The sequence below is a fragment of the Pieris rapae genome, chromosome 22 (assembly GCF_905147795.1).
Source record: "Pieris rapae chromosome 22, ilPieRapa1.1, whole genome shotgun sequence".
NCBI lineage: Eukaryota > Metazoa > Arthropoda > Insecta > Lepidoptera > Pieridae > Pieris > Pieris rapae.
Genome location: NC_059530.1, coordinates 2,157,707 through 2,174,838, shown reverse-complemented (window position 1 = coordinate 2,174,838; position 17,132 = coordinate 2,157,707). Strand labels below are relative to the sequence as shown.

General features: G+C 31.5%; 1 protein-coding gene across 1 annotated transcript; it reads left to right on the top strand.

Moving 5' to 3' along the window:
- Positions 1 to 2,121: 2,121 nt before the first annotated feature.
- On the top strand, positions 2,122 to 17,132 carry LOC110992516 (zinc finger protein 845). Its single transcript, XM_022258368.2, has 15 exons — positions 2,122 to 2,473; positions 2,670 to 2,841; positions 3,234 to 3,275; positions 3,640 to 3,732; positions 4,152 to 4,286; positions 4,619 to 5,206; positions 6,540 to 6,670; positions 8,453 to 8,527; positions 9,227 to 9,365; positions 9,848 to 9,948; positions 11,089 to 11,215; positions 12,103 to 12,234; positions 14,169 to 14,369; positions 14,785 to 14,925; positions 16,429 to 17,132. The coding sequence occupies exons 1-15, from the start codon at positions 2,400 to 2,402 to the stop codon at positions 16,555 to 16,557; spliced, it is 2,280 nt and encodes a 759-aa protein (XP_022114060.2). The 5' UTR covers positions 2,122 to 2,399; the 3' UTR covers positions 16,558 to 17,132.

Below are 17,132 nucleotides of genomic sequence, written 5' to 3'. Positions count from 1 at the left end.
AAACTTAGAGCCCAATTCATTAATAGTGATGGACAATGCGTCATATCACTGTATTAAAATAAATAAACGCGTGACAATGAACAGTAAGAAACAAGAGATGCAAGATTTCATAAAAAAAAACAATCTTTCATACTTGGAAACCATGAAAAAAGCAGAATTGTATGAAATTATAAAAACAATCAATCAGGAGAATGTCTACTTAATTGATGAAATATTAAAGAAACATGGTCATAAGGCTGTAAGACTTCCGCCTTATCATTGTGACTTTAATGCAATAGAATTCATTTGGAGTTCGTTCAAAAGAATATTTGCAGACACAAATGTTACTGGCCTCTCTGAAAACATGGAACAGAGAATCCATAGTGCATTTTCCAAAATAACTGCTGAAGAATGGCAGAAACACTGTAATCACGTTATAAATGTTGAAAATAATTATCGTATGACAGACAACCGCCTTGAAACAGTAATGGAACCATTTTTAATTGATTTGAATAGCAGCGACTCAGATTCTTCTGACACAGATGACTCTGAAGAATTCATGGAAGGAATAATGCCTCTAACAGACCATAATTACCATAAAAAATAATTTTTTGTTATTAAGTTTTTTATTTACCTTTAATGTAATATCTAAGAATATCCATCAATCCAAACTAAACAAAAAAAGTGGCAACACAGAGGGTTGTAGGAGGCGCCGCCACTGGAACGCCAACTTATACTTGACAGTCTATAGTATATTTCATTACAAGTGCGGAAAGCCTGTCATTGCAACGAGTTCCGACGAATGTCTACCCGAGCCGAGGCGCAGCCGAAGGTGAGGGTTGACAGTCGGAACAAGTTGCAATGACGGTTCCGCACGTGTACTGAACGACTATTTTTAATACAGTTGCGAAAAAATTAAGCAATTTAATTAAACTATTTACTTTTTTTCTCTTCTCTCTACGGAATAAATTCATTGCACGTAGATATGTTATATGTTTCCGGTAAATTGTTCTCCGAAGCATTTTGTGCAATTATACAGAGTTCGGGTGGTATTCATTCAAATAAAATATCGTCGAAATTACTCATTTTGTGCAACAAATAACTCAACTCGAAAGAACATTTTTGGAAAATGGCGCCAACCGCATAATATGAGCAAAGCTTGTTTTTTCTTTTCTTCACCCATTCTGGGTAGGCAAAGGGAACTTGGCCCATACAGCCAATTCTTCAGTAGACTATTTTTATTGAAAGAAAACCAAATCTAACTCATTGAGTCCAATCATTAAATCTGATATTGAAACAAATAGTAGCTTCTTTTTAAAATATTTGCATGAATCATAAAAACTTCTGTGATTTTTGTTAGTAAAAACTTCATGGTTAGTTTTTTTCTTTTTAATAATTTTTTCCTTCATATGAAATAAATTAAACCTAACCTAACTTATTGAATCCGATTATTAGTAAACTTTTTAAAAATACGTATTTGCATATATTATAAAATTCTTTTTAATATTTTTTTAATTGATATGAAATGAAAAGAAACCTAACCGAACTTATTGAATCCAATTATTATAATATTTAGAAATCATATATCATAAAAACTTCTATGAATCTTTTTAATAAAACCTTGGTGGTTGGTTTTTTCTTTTTAATACACATTGTTTTGACAGTTGGCAAAGAGAACGCACGAGTGCGGGAATGGCAAAGAAAAAGCACGAGTGTGTAATAGCCCTCTTTCCGAACGCTATACCTCCTTGCAATATACCACTTTTTGAGCAACTGTATTAAAAAGAAATATACATTGTTGGGACTTGTTATAAATCGCAATATTTATCTTTGTTAATTGGTTTATTCTTCACAAACAACAGTAATTCATTTATTATTATATAATTATTTATTTATTTTGTAGTTAGCGCTCCGTTAGCGTAAGAAGTTTCCGGAGCGTGTACGTGCGTTATATTACATGAACTTTTGTAGAAACTCTCGAGTTTAAGAAATATGTATCATATTCTAAGGGCTAATTGCAAATACGTGCAGAAAAAAAACAAATTTTATCCTGCAACTATGCATTTGTAAATTTTTTTTATATCTTTCACTATATCTGATTATACATCTGCAATGCAATGCAAATTTCTACTAGCTCTGTGGGCAAGTGTGATCGGCAATCGAAGAGTTATGTTGATTTTTTTCTCTTTTTGAAAATAAACAAAACTGGGATCGTTTATTTATTTGAATTTTTAAACCTATAACAATGTTAAAAACCCTGTTATATTATTAATTGGTCGTGTAGCGTAGTAGCATTGGAAATAAATAGTGCGAAAACTCTTACACTTCGTGTTTTTAATATTGATGTAAAAAAAATAATGTATGAAATAAAAGTTCGAATTGTGTGAATTATAAAATTTATTTATGGAAACAGTTAAAAGATGAGGTGCTGCGTAAAATCCTGCAAAAATGATTCGAGAACTAGCTCCAAATCACACGGCATTACATTTCATGTGTAAGTTTCTATCAGATGCTCACATAGTATACTATATTATTGCGAGTTTGTTTATTTAAAAAAAAGGTGTATTTTCTAAGAAACCTTATTAACAAACCAAATACACGTAATTTTTTAAAATAAATTTTTTGTTTTCTATTAAATTAAAATTGATTTATCAAATGTACCTTTCAATAATATAATAATTTTAATGTAGGTTTCCAACTGAATCAAAACTGCGCCAAGCCTGGTTAAAAGCAATAGGGAAGGAATCATGGTCTCCAAGAGAACGTAGTGCTGTCTGTTCAGACCACTTCATGATTGAAGATATTTTTGTTACCAAAAGTGGTTTAAGGAAAGTGAGGAATGGTGCAGTACCAATTTCTGATGTAAGTATCCTACCACTTTCCATATGATAACAGATGTTTCATCTCAATAAAATGACATATAGCATACACATACACCAGAAGAGATTTTAATGCTCAGCTTATTTCACATAGCAATTTTGCTGGTCCAAGGTTTCCCATTAAACAATAAGTTATAGGTACCTAACTAATTACAAAAAAGGCTTACAGTATTGTTTAGTTACTGTTAAAATTTTGAGATTTTGAGAGACCTAATCCTTTGCTATTATTATAAACTATTATTTTTATATTTAGAAAGACATACCATATCCCACAAGTTTAACTGGTGAAAGGTAAAATACAGGTTAGGACTTACCAATATCTGACTTGATGAATGAATATTTATATACATAAAAGATAATTTCTTTACATTCCAGAGTAGTATTTGCAGTTACAATGAAAATACTGTTAATCTTTTGGTAAGTATGAACATAAAAGTATTTATTATTACTTATTATGTATTTAAACACACTAGCAGCTTAATAAGCTGATGCGCGCATATTTTGATATTTGGAGAAAATATCTTTTTTTTTAATTTATTGCATTTCAGTCAATCACTTCACATGCAATGTGTTATTAAAAAAACTCTTAGCAAAAAACATTTTAGCTATCATCTCTTGATTGCAATAAACAGCAGATGTGTGTGTCAGCACATTTATCAGATCAGAAACTCTGTTTAATAAGAAAAACTAATACTTGAATGAGTGAATTAATTATTCAGAAATTGAGTCTGATGGCTTAGCCAGTACTAGAAATGCTTTATCTGCTATATTTTACTTACAGGTGTGTAGAATATGTCTCGGTTCAGATGTGAAGTTATTGCCTATTGGAAAGTTTAATTTGGAACAGACATATGAACATGTAACAGGACATACTGTAAGTGAAAATTTCTAATTAAATTTATACATTATATTGTAATAAAAATAAATAAATCACTGGTACTACAACCTTTTTAGTCTGGGCCTCAGAGGTCACTTATACATTATATATATATATATATATAATGTATAAGTGACCATATATATACCCCATATATATATATATGTAAGCCATTATAGCCTAAATAGTAAAAGATTACTACAACAAAAATTGATAATTTATATTAAATGCACATTTGGTAATAAATTGATTCCTAAATGAAAAAATGTACTTTTATTGCTTCTGGTATTTAAAGTATAGAAAATATCTAAACTAAACATTAATAAATCTAAACATTAATTTAATCCTGCACCAACAAATCACACAGAAAACATGCCCCAAGCCCCATTTGATTACCTTTAGTATATCTTTTTCAGATGACAAAAGGTGATAATTTACCTCAATACATTTGTTTTGAATGTGCACAGAGACTGACAAACTGTCATATATTTAAAGCAAAGTGCTTGAAATCTAGGAGGCTTCTATTAGATTTGATAGCTGAGGATAGCAACGTGAGTATTTATTATACAAGTAAAAAATTATTATATATTTTTTTATATTAAGTATATATTTTATTTATTTATTGCTTAAATAAAGAGAAAAGTTTTATGAAAAGAAAATTTGTACGGAACATTCTTAAAACTAGTTTCCTTTTTCTGTAATTGTTAACGCAGTAGTTTAAGGGTTTTGGTTACCCGGGTGTCTATGGACACCATTGCCAAGAGGCTCCCAAGTGCGTTGCCGGCTTCTAGAAATATAGAAATCGCTTTTTAATACATTCTCTCCTGGACGCGTTTATACGTCTGAACAAATTCTGATGTCTCAATTTATTTGTCATTTACAGATTAGTATAGATAGTATTAAATCAATAGACAGACAGACACATAAACTAACATCAGACTTGTCCATAACAATTTTGGATCCAGATAAAATAGTGAATCTAGAATATGTCGAAAATACAAATAACATTGAAATTGAAAAAATACCGGAGCAAGATAAAAACGATATATTTGTACAAGAGTTACCGAAAGACTTTGACGACGATGTAAATGATAGAGACGATTTTAATGATAATCAATTTAATGATGCGGATAATGTTAATGATAAAGATTATGATAAGGATTGCGACAAGGATTACTCATCTGACGATAGTTTACCACTTGAGTTGCAAAGAAAGAAGCGTAAAAAGACGAAGAAGGTGAAAAAAGTCGACGAACCAAAGATAGATAGACGACGGAAGCCATTTTTGAATGCCGATTTAAATGAGACGCTCTTCACCATCACGGACCTGACAGTGGAGGAGCAAATGGCTGAGATTGAGAAGAGGCAGGAATCGGCCAATTATAAAAATGCAGTATTCAAATGTGGGGAGTGTTTTAAAGGGTTTTTGGATGAGGACGCTTATAATGGACATATGACACGACACACTAATGTATGTTTACTATATTTTTTTAATTTTTATATACATACTAGCGGATCCGACAGACGTTGTCCTGTCTACACGTCTTTAATTTCAAAATTTCAATTTTTAATAAGCCATTTTGATGAAAATTATTATTCAAATGTTATGACAATATCTAACGATCCAGCACATGGTCACACACGATATAACACAATGATAACAAAACTCTTTTTAAATTTCGGGACAGACTAAAATTAAAATTCGAATATTATTTAAAATTTGACACTGCGATGGTAGCGCCGTCTGTCGGATCCAATGTAAAACATTCCAAAATCAACAACAACTAATAAATTGAAAATTAATTAAAAAAACATTTTCCAGCGGACAAAATTGTGAATCTAAACCATTCCCAGATCCCCTTGAACACACACAAAAAATTTCGTCTAAATCGGTCCAGTCGTTTAGGAGGAGTTCAGTCACATACACACGCACACAAGAAATATATATATTAAGATTATAGTCATGGGAATATCGCGCTTCAAGTTCTTGATAGTATTAGGGAGTGTTCAAGAGTTACGTCACGCAATTTTTTGAGATTTTTGACCTCCCCCCATCTAACGCGTCGTAACTTTTTTCTGTAGCCAATAGTAAAACGTTTCGTTATAGTGACTCATTATATACTGAAGCAATTCATATCCAAGCACTATGATCGTTTAAGTATTCATTTAAAAAAAGTGGCGGAGAGTTTATTGCCAGTTCTTCTCTTCCGTTCTACGACCTTGATTTGAGAACTGGCAGTAAATGTAAAATTAAATTCATTTAATATTTCTTTTTTTTGACGTTCATAAGTGTACATTGTTACCTACATAAATAAATAAATTTTGATTTGATTTGATTTATAACTACAAGTTACAATTTAGCTAGCTGTCGGAAAGTCGAATATAATATTAACAATAACCCTTATTCAATCCCCGCCCCGCATAGTAATGTTTTACCCAACCCCCCCTCCAAGGTTAGTTACATAATACTTGAATGCTCTCTTAATTATTACTATATTATATCAATTATTAATTTAATACATTTTTATTTGCAACTCCATTTTACGTGACAGCGTTTAATAAATCGATGAAGGCCAGCTGTAAGCAAGAAAAAGCATGACTCGTTGTCCCGTTCCGCTCATTGTCCCGTTCAGCTCATTGTCCCGTTCCGCTCATTGTCCCATTACGCTCATTGTCCGCTGGCGCCACATAACTGTCCATTTGATTGGAATTGCGTCCTAGGATTTACTACTTAGTATCCATTTATGAGAATTCAATAATAATAATTATATACAGCATTACAGCATACAGCCATTTCTTTTCAGGAATGCGGCGAACACGAATGCGCTATATGTAAAACACATTTCAAACACCCACACGCCCTGCGCAAGCACATAACAGCGCATCACACACAGAGATATAACTGTAATAGATGTCCCTATGTCACTACGCATAGGTGAGTTATTAATATATAAAAATAAATATATAGAATCACCAACTTTAAAGTAATACAGTTTTTTTAATCCATAAACTAAACTTGGACACGAATTCAGAATTCATTCGTGTTTTTTTTTAATATCTTTCAATCAATTCTTTTCAAATCAATTATTTTAATATCTGATATAGTTTAATTAATTAAACTATATCAGATATTAAAATAATTGCTAACTATATAATAACTTTAATTTCTTATATGAGAGTGTCCATGGGCGGCCGTATCACTTAACATCAGGTGAGCCTCCTGCCCGTTTGCCCCCTGTTCTATAAAAATAAAATAGTATATTTCATTACAAGTGCGGAAAGCCTGTCATTGCAACGAGTCCGACGAATGTCTACCCGAGCCGAGGCGCAGCCGAAGGTGAGGGTTGACAGTCGGGACAAGTTGCAATGACGGTACCGCACGTGTACTGAACGACTATTTTTAATACTGTTGCGAAAAAATTAAGCAATTTAATTAAACTATTTGCTTTTTTTCTATTCTCTCTACGGAATAAATTCGTTGCACGTAGATATGTAGCGACTTATATGTTTCCGGTAAATTGTCTCGAAGCATTTTATGCAATTATACTACGTTCGGGTGGTATTCATTCAAATAAAATATCGTCGAAATTACTCATTTTGTGCAACAAATAACTCAACTCGAAAGAACATCTTTGGAAAATGGCGCCAACCGCAAAAAATATGAGCAAAGCTTGTTTTTTCTTTTCTTCACCCATTCTGGGTAGGCAAAGGGAACTTGGCCCATACAGCCAATTCTTCAGTAGACTATTTTTATTGAAAGAAAACCAAATCTAACTCATTGAGTCCAATCATTAAATCTGATATTGAAACAAATAGTAGCTTCTTTTTAAAATGAATCATAAAAACTTCTGTGATTTTTTTTAGTAAAAAATTTCATGGTTAGTTTTTTCTTTTTAAAATTTTTTTATATTGATATGAAATAAAATAAATTTAACCTAACTTATTGAATCCAATTATTAGTAAACTTTTTAAAAATACGTATTTGCATATATTATAAAATTCTTTTTAATATTTTTTTAATTGATATGAAATGAAAAGAAACCTAACCGAACTTATTGAATCCAATTATTATAATATTTAGAAATCATATATCATTAAACTTCTATGAATCTTTTTAATAAAACCTTCGTGGTTGGTTTTTTCTTTTTAATACACATTGTTTTGACAGTTGTCAAAGAAAACGCACGAGTGCGGGAATGGCAAAGAAAAAGCACGAGTGTGTAATAGCCCACTTTCCGAACGCTATACCTCCCTGCAATATGCCACTTTTTGAGCAACTGTATTAAAAAATAATTTTTTTTAAAGCAAATAGTAAATATTTCGAAAGGTTGAATAATCCTCCTCTTGAAACCCTTAAGAATACAGGCCATGTATTTAATATATTCGTTATTATATAACCTAACCTAACCTAACCTAACCAAACTAGTTAATAATTCGTTTTTTGGACAGTTATTTAAAATAAAATATTAATATACTAACCTAACCTAACCGAACTAGATAATAATTCGTTTTTTGGACGCTTAGATTCGTACATACTAATATATAATCAAATTCAAGGTATTGAATTGTAAACCCAACCCGGAATTAATAGAAGGAAACATTTTGCCAAATAGCTCATAACATTAAACAAAGTCTTAAACATTGTCTTTGCTCCAACGGACAGATAACTATGCTCTTTTATCTGTGGAATAAATGTTTTTTTTTTTATAAATCGCAGACAAACTGCCAGGCTCCACGAACGTTGGCATAAAGGGACCAAATACCAATGTCCGCATTGTCAAGATGAATTTGTGTAAGTATACAAATACAAAAACTAAAAGCTAATGTATCTTTTATGTATACTTATGTTTGACGCATGACTTTTTGTCTATGGTTAATATTCAGTCGAGACTAAGATGCTGTAACGCAATTTGCCAACAACTATAATATAATATAATTATTATATTTCATTTGTTTAATAATTGGTTTATCTCTCTTGTATGTCATGTTTGCCTTTAAGTGCTTGCCATATTAAAAAATGAATATTCTCGTTAACCGATGTATCAGTGTGCGTTGGCTTTTATCAATATAAAAAAGGAAGTCTTTATTAAGAATTTAGCCCGATTAGAAATTAAAATCCTTTTTATACGGAAATAGAACTCTGGGTTGAGAAATTCACATCCAAATGATTTGTTCTTTATGCTGCTATAAATTGTTTAAGGAAATTAGCGAATATATTTTAACCATTTAATAGACATAATTTTAAGTAACTGATATAAAATAAACCTATATACAACACAGTAATAATACTAATTTAAAATGAATAAATAGACTAAAATAAATTTGTACCCAGTGGGACATGCTGAGAGCGTTCTCGCTCTGAATTGCAATACTTTTTCATAGAGCGAAAAAATCATCAGCTCTGTTACTACATAGCCCAAGAGCAACAAAAAAAAAACAAAGCAAAAAAAATCCAAGTTGGAGGAAAGACTCTAATAAGATTTTTTTTTAGTAAATTTACAACATATATGGGACATATTCGTATAAAGCATCCTTCTGACTTCATCTGTGTTCTCTGTGGTTATTCTTTCGTCAGTGAGAAAGGGATAGAACTGCATAAGAAATTAAAACATCGATTGGATGATGGAAAGGTAAGTTGTGTTCGTGATTGTTAAAAATATTGTGGTATGACAGGAAAAAAATCGTAATTGGTTTATTTAAATATTGTTGTCATGAGGGTAGGGCAAAAAAATTATAAATACTGCTTATTTTTTGTGAGAAGTAAGCGAAAACCTGCGGAAAATATGTTAAAATGGATTCAGAATTGTGACATGTGTGGAAAAATTTCATAATTGGTCTATTTAAATATTCTTGTGATGGGGGTAGAGCAAAAAATTGCCACTTATTGTTTAGAGAAGTAAAGGAAAACCTGCAGAAAAAATATACTAAATTGTATTCAAAATTGTAACATGTAACGAAAAAAAAAAATAATTGGTAAATTTTAATATTATTGTGCTGAGGGTAGAATAAAGAAAGTATTTATTACCCTGGCCACTCCTTTGTTGAGAAAAGTAAAGGAAAACTTGCGGAATATTTTCTTCATTATTATTTAATAGGACATAATTAATTGCAGATGCCAGATGATGGGCCACTTTGTGAGTTATGCAACGTTCGTTTTGTGTCCGCGGAGGCGTATAAGAGACATTTAAGTGTGTCCGCCAGACATACCAACGAGTAAGTTTAAATGGTTGATATAGGTGTAGTCTTATTTATGTAAGATCAAAGTTGATAGATCATTACAGAGCATTAATGCGCGTGCGACTTTCAACGGTCGTGAGTTCGAATCACGGCTGTGCTCTAGACTTTTCTACGAAAATATTCTCTCGTACGGTGAATAATATAAGGAGGCATTCCTAAACACCATAATATCATTTCACACACATACACACACACCATGTGGTTTCCTTACAATATATATATTCCTTATGTTTATACTATTGTAGAAAAACGTATATATTTCTTATTTTGTTAAAATACATACTGTAACCATAATTGTCTATTCTTTACTTATAATCATTTTGTCGATCCGAAGTGGTGGAGGCCTGATGACCTCATCAGTCTCACATAAACAATAAGAATTACTCCAAAGAAGAATGACAATTATTTAGATATTTTACTGTAACATATCATGTTATGAAGTTTTGTAAGTTTTTGTTAGAAATAAATAAATATATTATTATTATATTATTATTTCAGGCTGATTACCTACTTGCCTATTAAGAAAAACAGGATATTTGAGATCATTCAATTTAGAGTGATATAATATGACTTCTATATATGTCAAAATACGTTTTTGACGTACGTTGGACTTAGCGCTAATGCCGCATTTACATTCAGCCGTAGTGAGCAGGGAAATGGGCAGGGATACTTACGACGAAGTATGGCTGAATGTAAATGCGTGTAATATATAAGTAAAGTATAAATATATAAGTCTCGACTCAAAATCTTACTCGTTTATTTATTTATTGAGACATCAAATATAAAAGTATATCCCATCACGTACATACCCACACTTTTACACCATCACACACCACAACCAATTTAGGCTTAGTTAAATAAATTAAATCACAATTAGTCAAATGTATTAAATAATTTTTGTTTGTTTGTTCCCTTTTATAAATAGTTTTGTTGTTAAATGTATCATGTATTCCATCTTTGGCTATATTCTCAGTGTATTTGTTTGTATTTATATATAATTTATGTTAGCTGTAATACTTAATAAATAAATACATATATAAAAAGCACTGCAGAAATATATAACTTTTTAAATAGTTCTTTTTTAATATATTAGTACTTAAATGCTTATGTTTGCAGTTCAAAAGACAAATCGAGGAAAGGCCGAAAAACACGCGAGAAAATGGAGAAAAACGATATTTTTGATAGGAAGAAAAATTATCCGAGCCAGTTGAGAAAAGCTGAAGGACCTATACCTTGTGAACAGGTGAGATTGTATTGTCATAATAATTTATTTATCTATGCTTATATTATAAAGAGGAAAGATTTGTATGTATGTATGCTAGTAACGAAATGGCTCGAAAAGTACTGGATCGATTTTAAAATTTCTTTTACCATTTGGATGCTACATTATTGATTAAAATAGGCTATTGCAAGAAAAAATTAGGATCCCTACTAAAACTTCATACAAAATGCATGTAAAATATCTTTCATCGCATGCGCTGCGAAAACTATTGATGATACATCAAAAAATGTTCCACAATATTAAAGAAAATATCAATTTCTACAATGTTTAAAAAATAAATGTTCATATGAAGCCGGAAATGGCCACTAATATTAACAAATATTTAATAAAATATCTAGAAAAAGCTCTCGTTAAAAGTAAATTAATAAATAAAGCTTTCTATAAATTTGACAAATATTTAAATGATCCTAATCCTTGGGATTGATTTGGTCCAGTTCAAACAATTTGAATGACTCAAAATTAGGCGATTAAAAGAGCAAGAGTTAGAAAGAGAGAGAGTGTGTGTGTGTGTGAGAGAGAGTGTGTGTGTGTGAGAGTGTGTGTGTGTGTTTGTGTGAGAGAGAGAGTGTTTGTGAGATTCTTTTGCCAGTTCTTCTTGCCCGGTCTTCGCCCTTGACTTGCGAACTCGTAGTAAATGTAAATTTACAATTAATTTATTCTTTTTTTTATGACGTTCATAAGTGTACTTTACCTATATGAATGATTTTATTTCGATGTGCACTTTAAATATTTACCTATGTAGTATTGTTAGTGCATATAACAAACTATTTTTTTAAAGAAAATTGTATAGTGTGTATAAAATAATTATTGCATACTGTAAAAGTTTAAGAAGATAAATGTTATTTCAGTGTGGCGTCGAGTTGGAAGACTCCCGCGCCTATCACAGTCACTTTCGACGACAGCATCCAGACAAGAATCGAACCAACTACCCCTCAATGAAGTCGCCTTGTATGTGCGAGGTTTGTGGGAGAATGTTTCAGGTAAATATTGACCGTTTGTGTGTTTATATTATATTCCTTATTTTCTATCACAGTAACTCAATAGTAATGCAATAGAAAACTTATTAATACAGAATCTATGTTGTAATATATCAATATACATATTTTTTACTAGCTGAACTGGCAAACGTCGTTTTGCCATGTATATCATTTATTGTGCCTCACTCCACATAGATAGGTATAGTGTGTCGGCGACTTTTTTGTAGATATTTATAAGATCTACAATTACTTAGAACATTTTATGGTCTTATCTTTAAGTTTAGGCAGGGTACGCTAAATAAGTAACTTTTTTGGTTGATTTTTTACACCTTGTGTCCGAAAAACCCTAATATCTTACGGAACCCTATTTTTGTTCAAAATTAAATATAGCCTATATTTCTCGTGCATAATGTAGCTTTCGAATGGTGAAAGATTTTCGTTCAGTTCATGCCAATCTTTCTAACGCTAAAACACTCAAATTAAGAGCGTAGAACGGAAGAGAAGAACTGGCAATAAACTCTCCGTCAGTCTTTTTAATCGCCAAGTTTTTTTTGCTGACAAGAGAAGGGGGGCAGTAAATCTGTTTACGTAATACTTGAACGGTCTCTGATTAGACTTTTGTGACTGACACACGCTGTTTTTATCTAAGGCATCCGTTCTTCACGATGTTTTCCTTCACGTTAACACCTGTAAATCTGAATGGAAAAAATAAAAGTCTAGTTCCTACTACAGAGATGTCTGAAGTCTGAGTGATAACTTGCCTACATTGAAATAAATTTGATAGGCCTATTTTTACTCTATATATAAATAAATTAATAAAAGCATTATTTAGATTCAATATTTAACACCGAATAAATCTACCAAGAAACCAAAATTATGACAATTAAACAACTATATGTATATTGCACATGTATCTTATTTAAAAAAAAAATTAAATAACTCTCTCCATAGTAGTTTATCATTTTAAAAAATCAAATATGTACAATACATATCTACATGCAATACTCGTCGAACGAGTTTGCTTATCTTGCCGAGGCCGCGTAAGAATTATTTCAAGAAGTCTGTTAGGTATGAGGGTGTGCAATTATTTAATCAATTTGGTAATTGATTAAATAATAATAATAGCTTTTTTAATCGGACATTTCGGCGTATTCTTTATTTGTATTTTTCGTAGATTGATTCTTTCTTCCATTTCTGCTTGTCCGCTTGCCAGGTGGCAAAGGCCTGCTCCAATCTACTCCATTCTGGCCTTTCTAAGGCCACTCTACCCCATGTTGTTCCAGCGACTTTTCTAATGTCGTCGTCCCATCTTTTTTGTGGCCTACCTCTCTTTCTCTTTCCATCTCTTGGGTACCATTGTGTGACTATTTTACTCCATTTATCCTTTCCCCTGATCATGTGACCTGCCCATTTCCATTTTTGTCTTCTTACTTTCAGAGCCACGTCCTGTACCCCAGTCCTTCAACACACAGACAGACTAAAATTAAAATTCGAATATTATTTAAAATTTGACACTGCGATGGTAGCGCCGTCTGTCGGATCCAATGTAAAACATTCCAAAATCAACAACAACTAATAAATTGAAAATTAATTAAAAAAACATTGTCCAGCGGACAAAATTGTGAATCTAAACCATTCCCAGATCCCCTTGAACACACACAAAAAATTTCGTCTAAATCGGTCCAGTCGTTTAGGAGGAGTTCAGTTACATACACACGCACACAAGAAATATATATATATATATATAATAATAATCTCAAATTCGCAATATTGATGTGTTTGACAAATTCAAAAGGGCAGTACAGATGCATGTTAGAGTGAACACTGTTGACTAAAATTAGGACGACTTATGGCGACGTGTATCTCGCTTGTATATACACATTAATATTAAGTTTCTCATGTAAATAAAATAAAATATATTAACTATATTCTTTCAGAGTTACGCCCTCCTTAAAGATCACCGCTGGGTGCACACAGGCGAGCGTCCTTTCGCGTGTTCAATATGCGGAAAATCGTTCCGCATGAAGCAACGTCTAGTCGCCCATGGGCGCGTGCACAGTGAACTGAGAGCGTCCTACACTTGTGCCATGTGCGGGAAGAGCTTCTCCACCCATAGTAATTGTCAGCGGCATATGTTTGTAAGTGTTTTAATATAATCTATATAATGATGATGTCGGAAATAATAATATTTTAAAAATAAATGTTTCCTAATTATATAAATGTTCCTTAAATATATTTTATACAGATATAATTATATACAAAAGTATTTTCCTTGTCTGTGTATACTACAACATTTTAAGATGTGGGCCTCAGATTTCTGTATCTGTTTCATGATCTTTTTTTTCGTTAATAATAATAATTATTATTGATTTTTTATTCCCTACAATTCTGACATTTTATAAGTAAACTAAAAAAAGTTCTCCACCGAAAAGCGTAAAATTTGTCCCATTTAAGGGCAATAAAAATAAAATGTATGTATGTTATCTGTTAGAATTCTAGGGAATTAAAATTCGGAGTATATAAAATATACATATATATATATATATATATTAGATTCACACCGGCCTCCGTCCATACAAATGCGAGATGTGCGGCAAATGTTTCAAACACGCGAGCGAGAAGCGAGCTCACATTACATATGTGCATCTCAAGAAACCCTGGCCCAAACGGAGCCGAGGGAAACGGACCGGCAAAGTGAGTTATTTTAAGGAAAATATTAATATATATTTATACTAGCGGATCCGACAGACGTTGTCCTGTCTATACGTCTTTAATTAGAAAATTTCAAACTTTTTTTAATAAGCTAAAACATTCTGGACCATTTTGATGAAAATTATTATTCAAATGTTATGACAATATCTAACGATCCAGCACATGGTCTACAATAACACAATGATAACAAAACTTTTTTTTAATTTGATCGCAGCGCTGTCGGGACAGACTAAAAATTAAAATTCGAATATTATTTAAAATTTGACAGTGCGATGGTAGCGCCGTCTGTCGGATCCAATGTAAAACATTCCAAAATCAACAACTACTAATTAATTAAAAAAAAACATTGTCCAGTGGACAAAATTGTGAATCTAAACCATTCTCGAATCTCCACAAACACACAAAAAAATTTCATCAAAATTGGTCCAGTCGTTTAGGAGTTGTTCAGTCACATACACACGCACACAAGAAATATATATATTAAGATATATTAATATATATTTATATATATTAATATTTTCCCACACTTTTACACCATTACACAACACAACCAATTTAGGATTAATTAATTAAATTTAATCACAGTTAGTTAATTATATTAAATACTTTGTTTGTTTGTTCCCTTTCATAATTTTTTTTGTTATATAATGTATCATGTATTCCATCTGTGGCTATATTCTCAGTGTATTTGTTTGCTATTATATATAATTTATGTTAGCTGTAGGAGTACAAAATAAAAAAATAAAATAAAAATATATAAATACTAAAGACTCGAACAAGCGTTGGTGTGGCTAAGGTTTTTGTTATATTACATATTAGTAAAGTATTCAAGGGAAACGGTAGGAGAACTTATGTGAAAGGTTGGTACTTTTAACACAGCGCCATCTGTTAGAATTGTATCAAATTAAAAACAAATATTTGCTCTATAATAATATTGCGGGCATACATTGAGATTTAAGCTATTTCAAGCTTAAGTTAGATCAAACTGCACATGGTGTGCAAATTTGATTGATATCGGTTCCGCAGTTTAGGAGTCCATAGCGTACAAACAACGTGATACGTAATTTATATATATTAAGATGTATCAGAGAATATTAACGGATTCCTTTTAACACTATAAAATAAAAAATTTGTCTGTCTTCAGTCATAATACTGTCTTGGAGTTCAATTACGTCAAAAACGGCTTCTCATTGAAATATGCGTGTATTTATTTAATTTAAAAATTATAAACTTTTGTAACGTGTTTACAAGCACGTTACGTCACAGTAATGCGACGCCATCTTGCCTAGAATAGCGTTTCTTGATTATAAATCTGTAAATATGTATTTCTTATCATATACAGAATTAAGAATAACAATTTGTATAGATTCTATACTAATAAATAATGTGATTTTTTTAAACTCTTTTCAATGCCTATTATAATTTGTAATAGAACCATATATATGTAACTGAACCATAAATAAATTGTTTGAATAAAATTTACAGGGTCCCCTAGATTCAGGGGGCATGACAGGTGAAATGGAGTCCCAGGTGTGGCCGACCCCATGTGACCCCAAAATTCTCGACGTCAACCCTCTAATAGATAAGTCTATGTATTATAATCTTAAAATGTAAAATATTGCCATAATATACAATAAATACTAATAAAACTGAAATATTGTCCGCTGTAGTTTAAAGTTGGCATAGATAAATAATAATTTAAATAACTTTGGTCTCTGGTTTTCTTGAACTTTTACACCTCAACTATCAGGTGTCAGTTGTCAGCTGTCAGATAAAGGATTTCATTTATTACCTTGGTTTTAGATTCTATATAGCTATAGTGACATTGCATCTATTGATTTAAGTACGAAAGATTTGTAAAAAAATCTTATTAACCCCAAGCGACTGGAGTCGGTCTCCTAAGTCTTATGTATTAAATCACAGGAATGGATAGCAAAGCAAACTTTTGTTTATACTTTGGTTTAGCAAGTGTGTACGTTTCGGAGTTAAATTTATGGTATAAAGTAATATTCAGATTACTTCAGAGTACCGTTTGCCTGTAACTATAATATTAGTACCATATATCGTCGTTAACCGAAATGTAATAAATCCAAAAATTTGTTTGTTTGTCCTGCTGACGTACATTTATTATTCCCGTGTGTTTCAATAGAGCAGATATACAAGACATATATATATATACTAGCGGATCC

Excerpts from the sequence above, each read along its gene's own strand:
- LOC110992516 (XM_022258368.2), top strand. The coding sequence starts at position 2,400 with ATGAGGTGCTGCGTAAAATCCTGCAAAAATGATTCGAGAACTAGCTCC. Across the intron at positions 9,366-9,847 it reads ATCGATTGGATGATGGAAAG|ATGCCAGATGATGGGCCACT; the intron begins GTAAGTTGTGTT and ends AATTAATTGCAG. Across the intron at positions 14,370-14,784 it reads ATTGTCAGCGGCATATGTTT|ATTCACACCGGCCTCCGTCC; the intron begins GTAAGTGTTTTA and ends TATATATATTAG.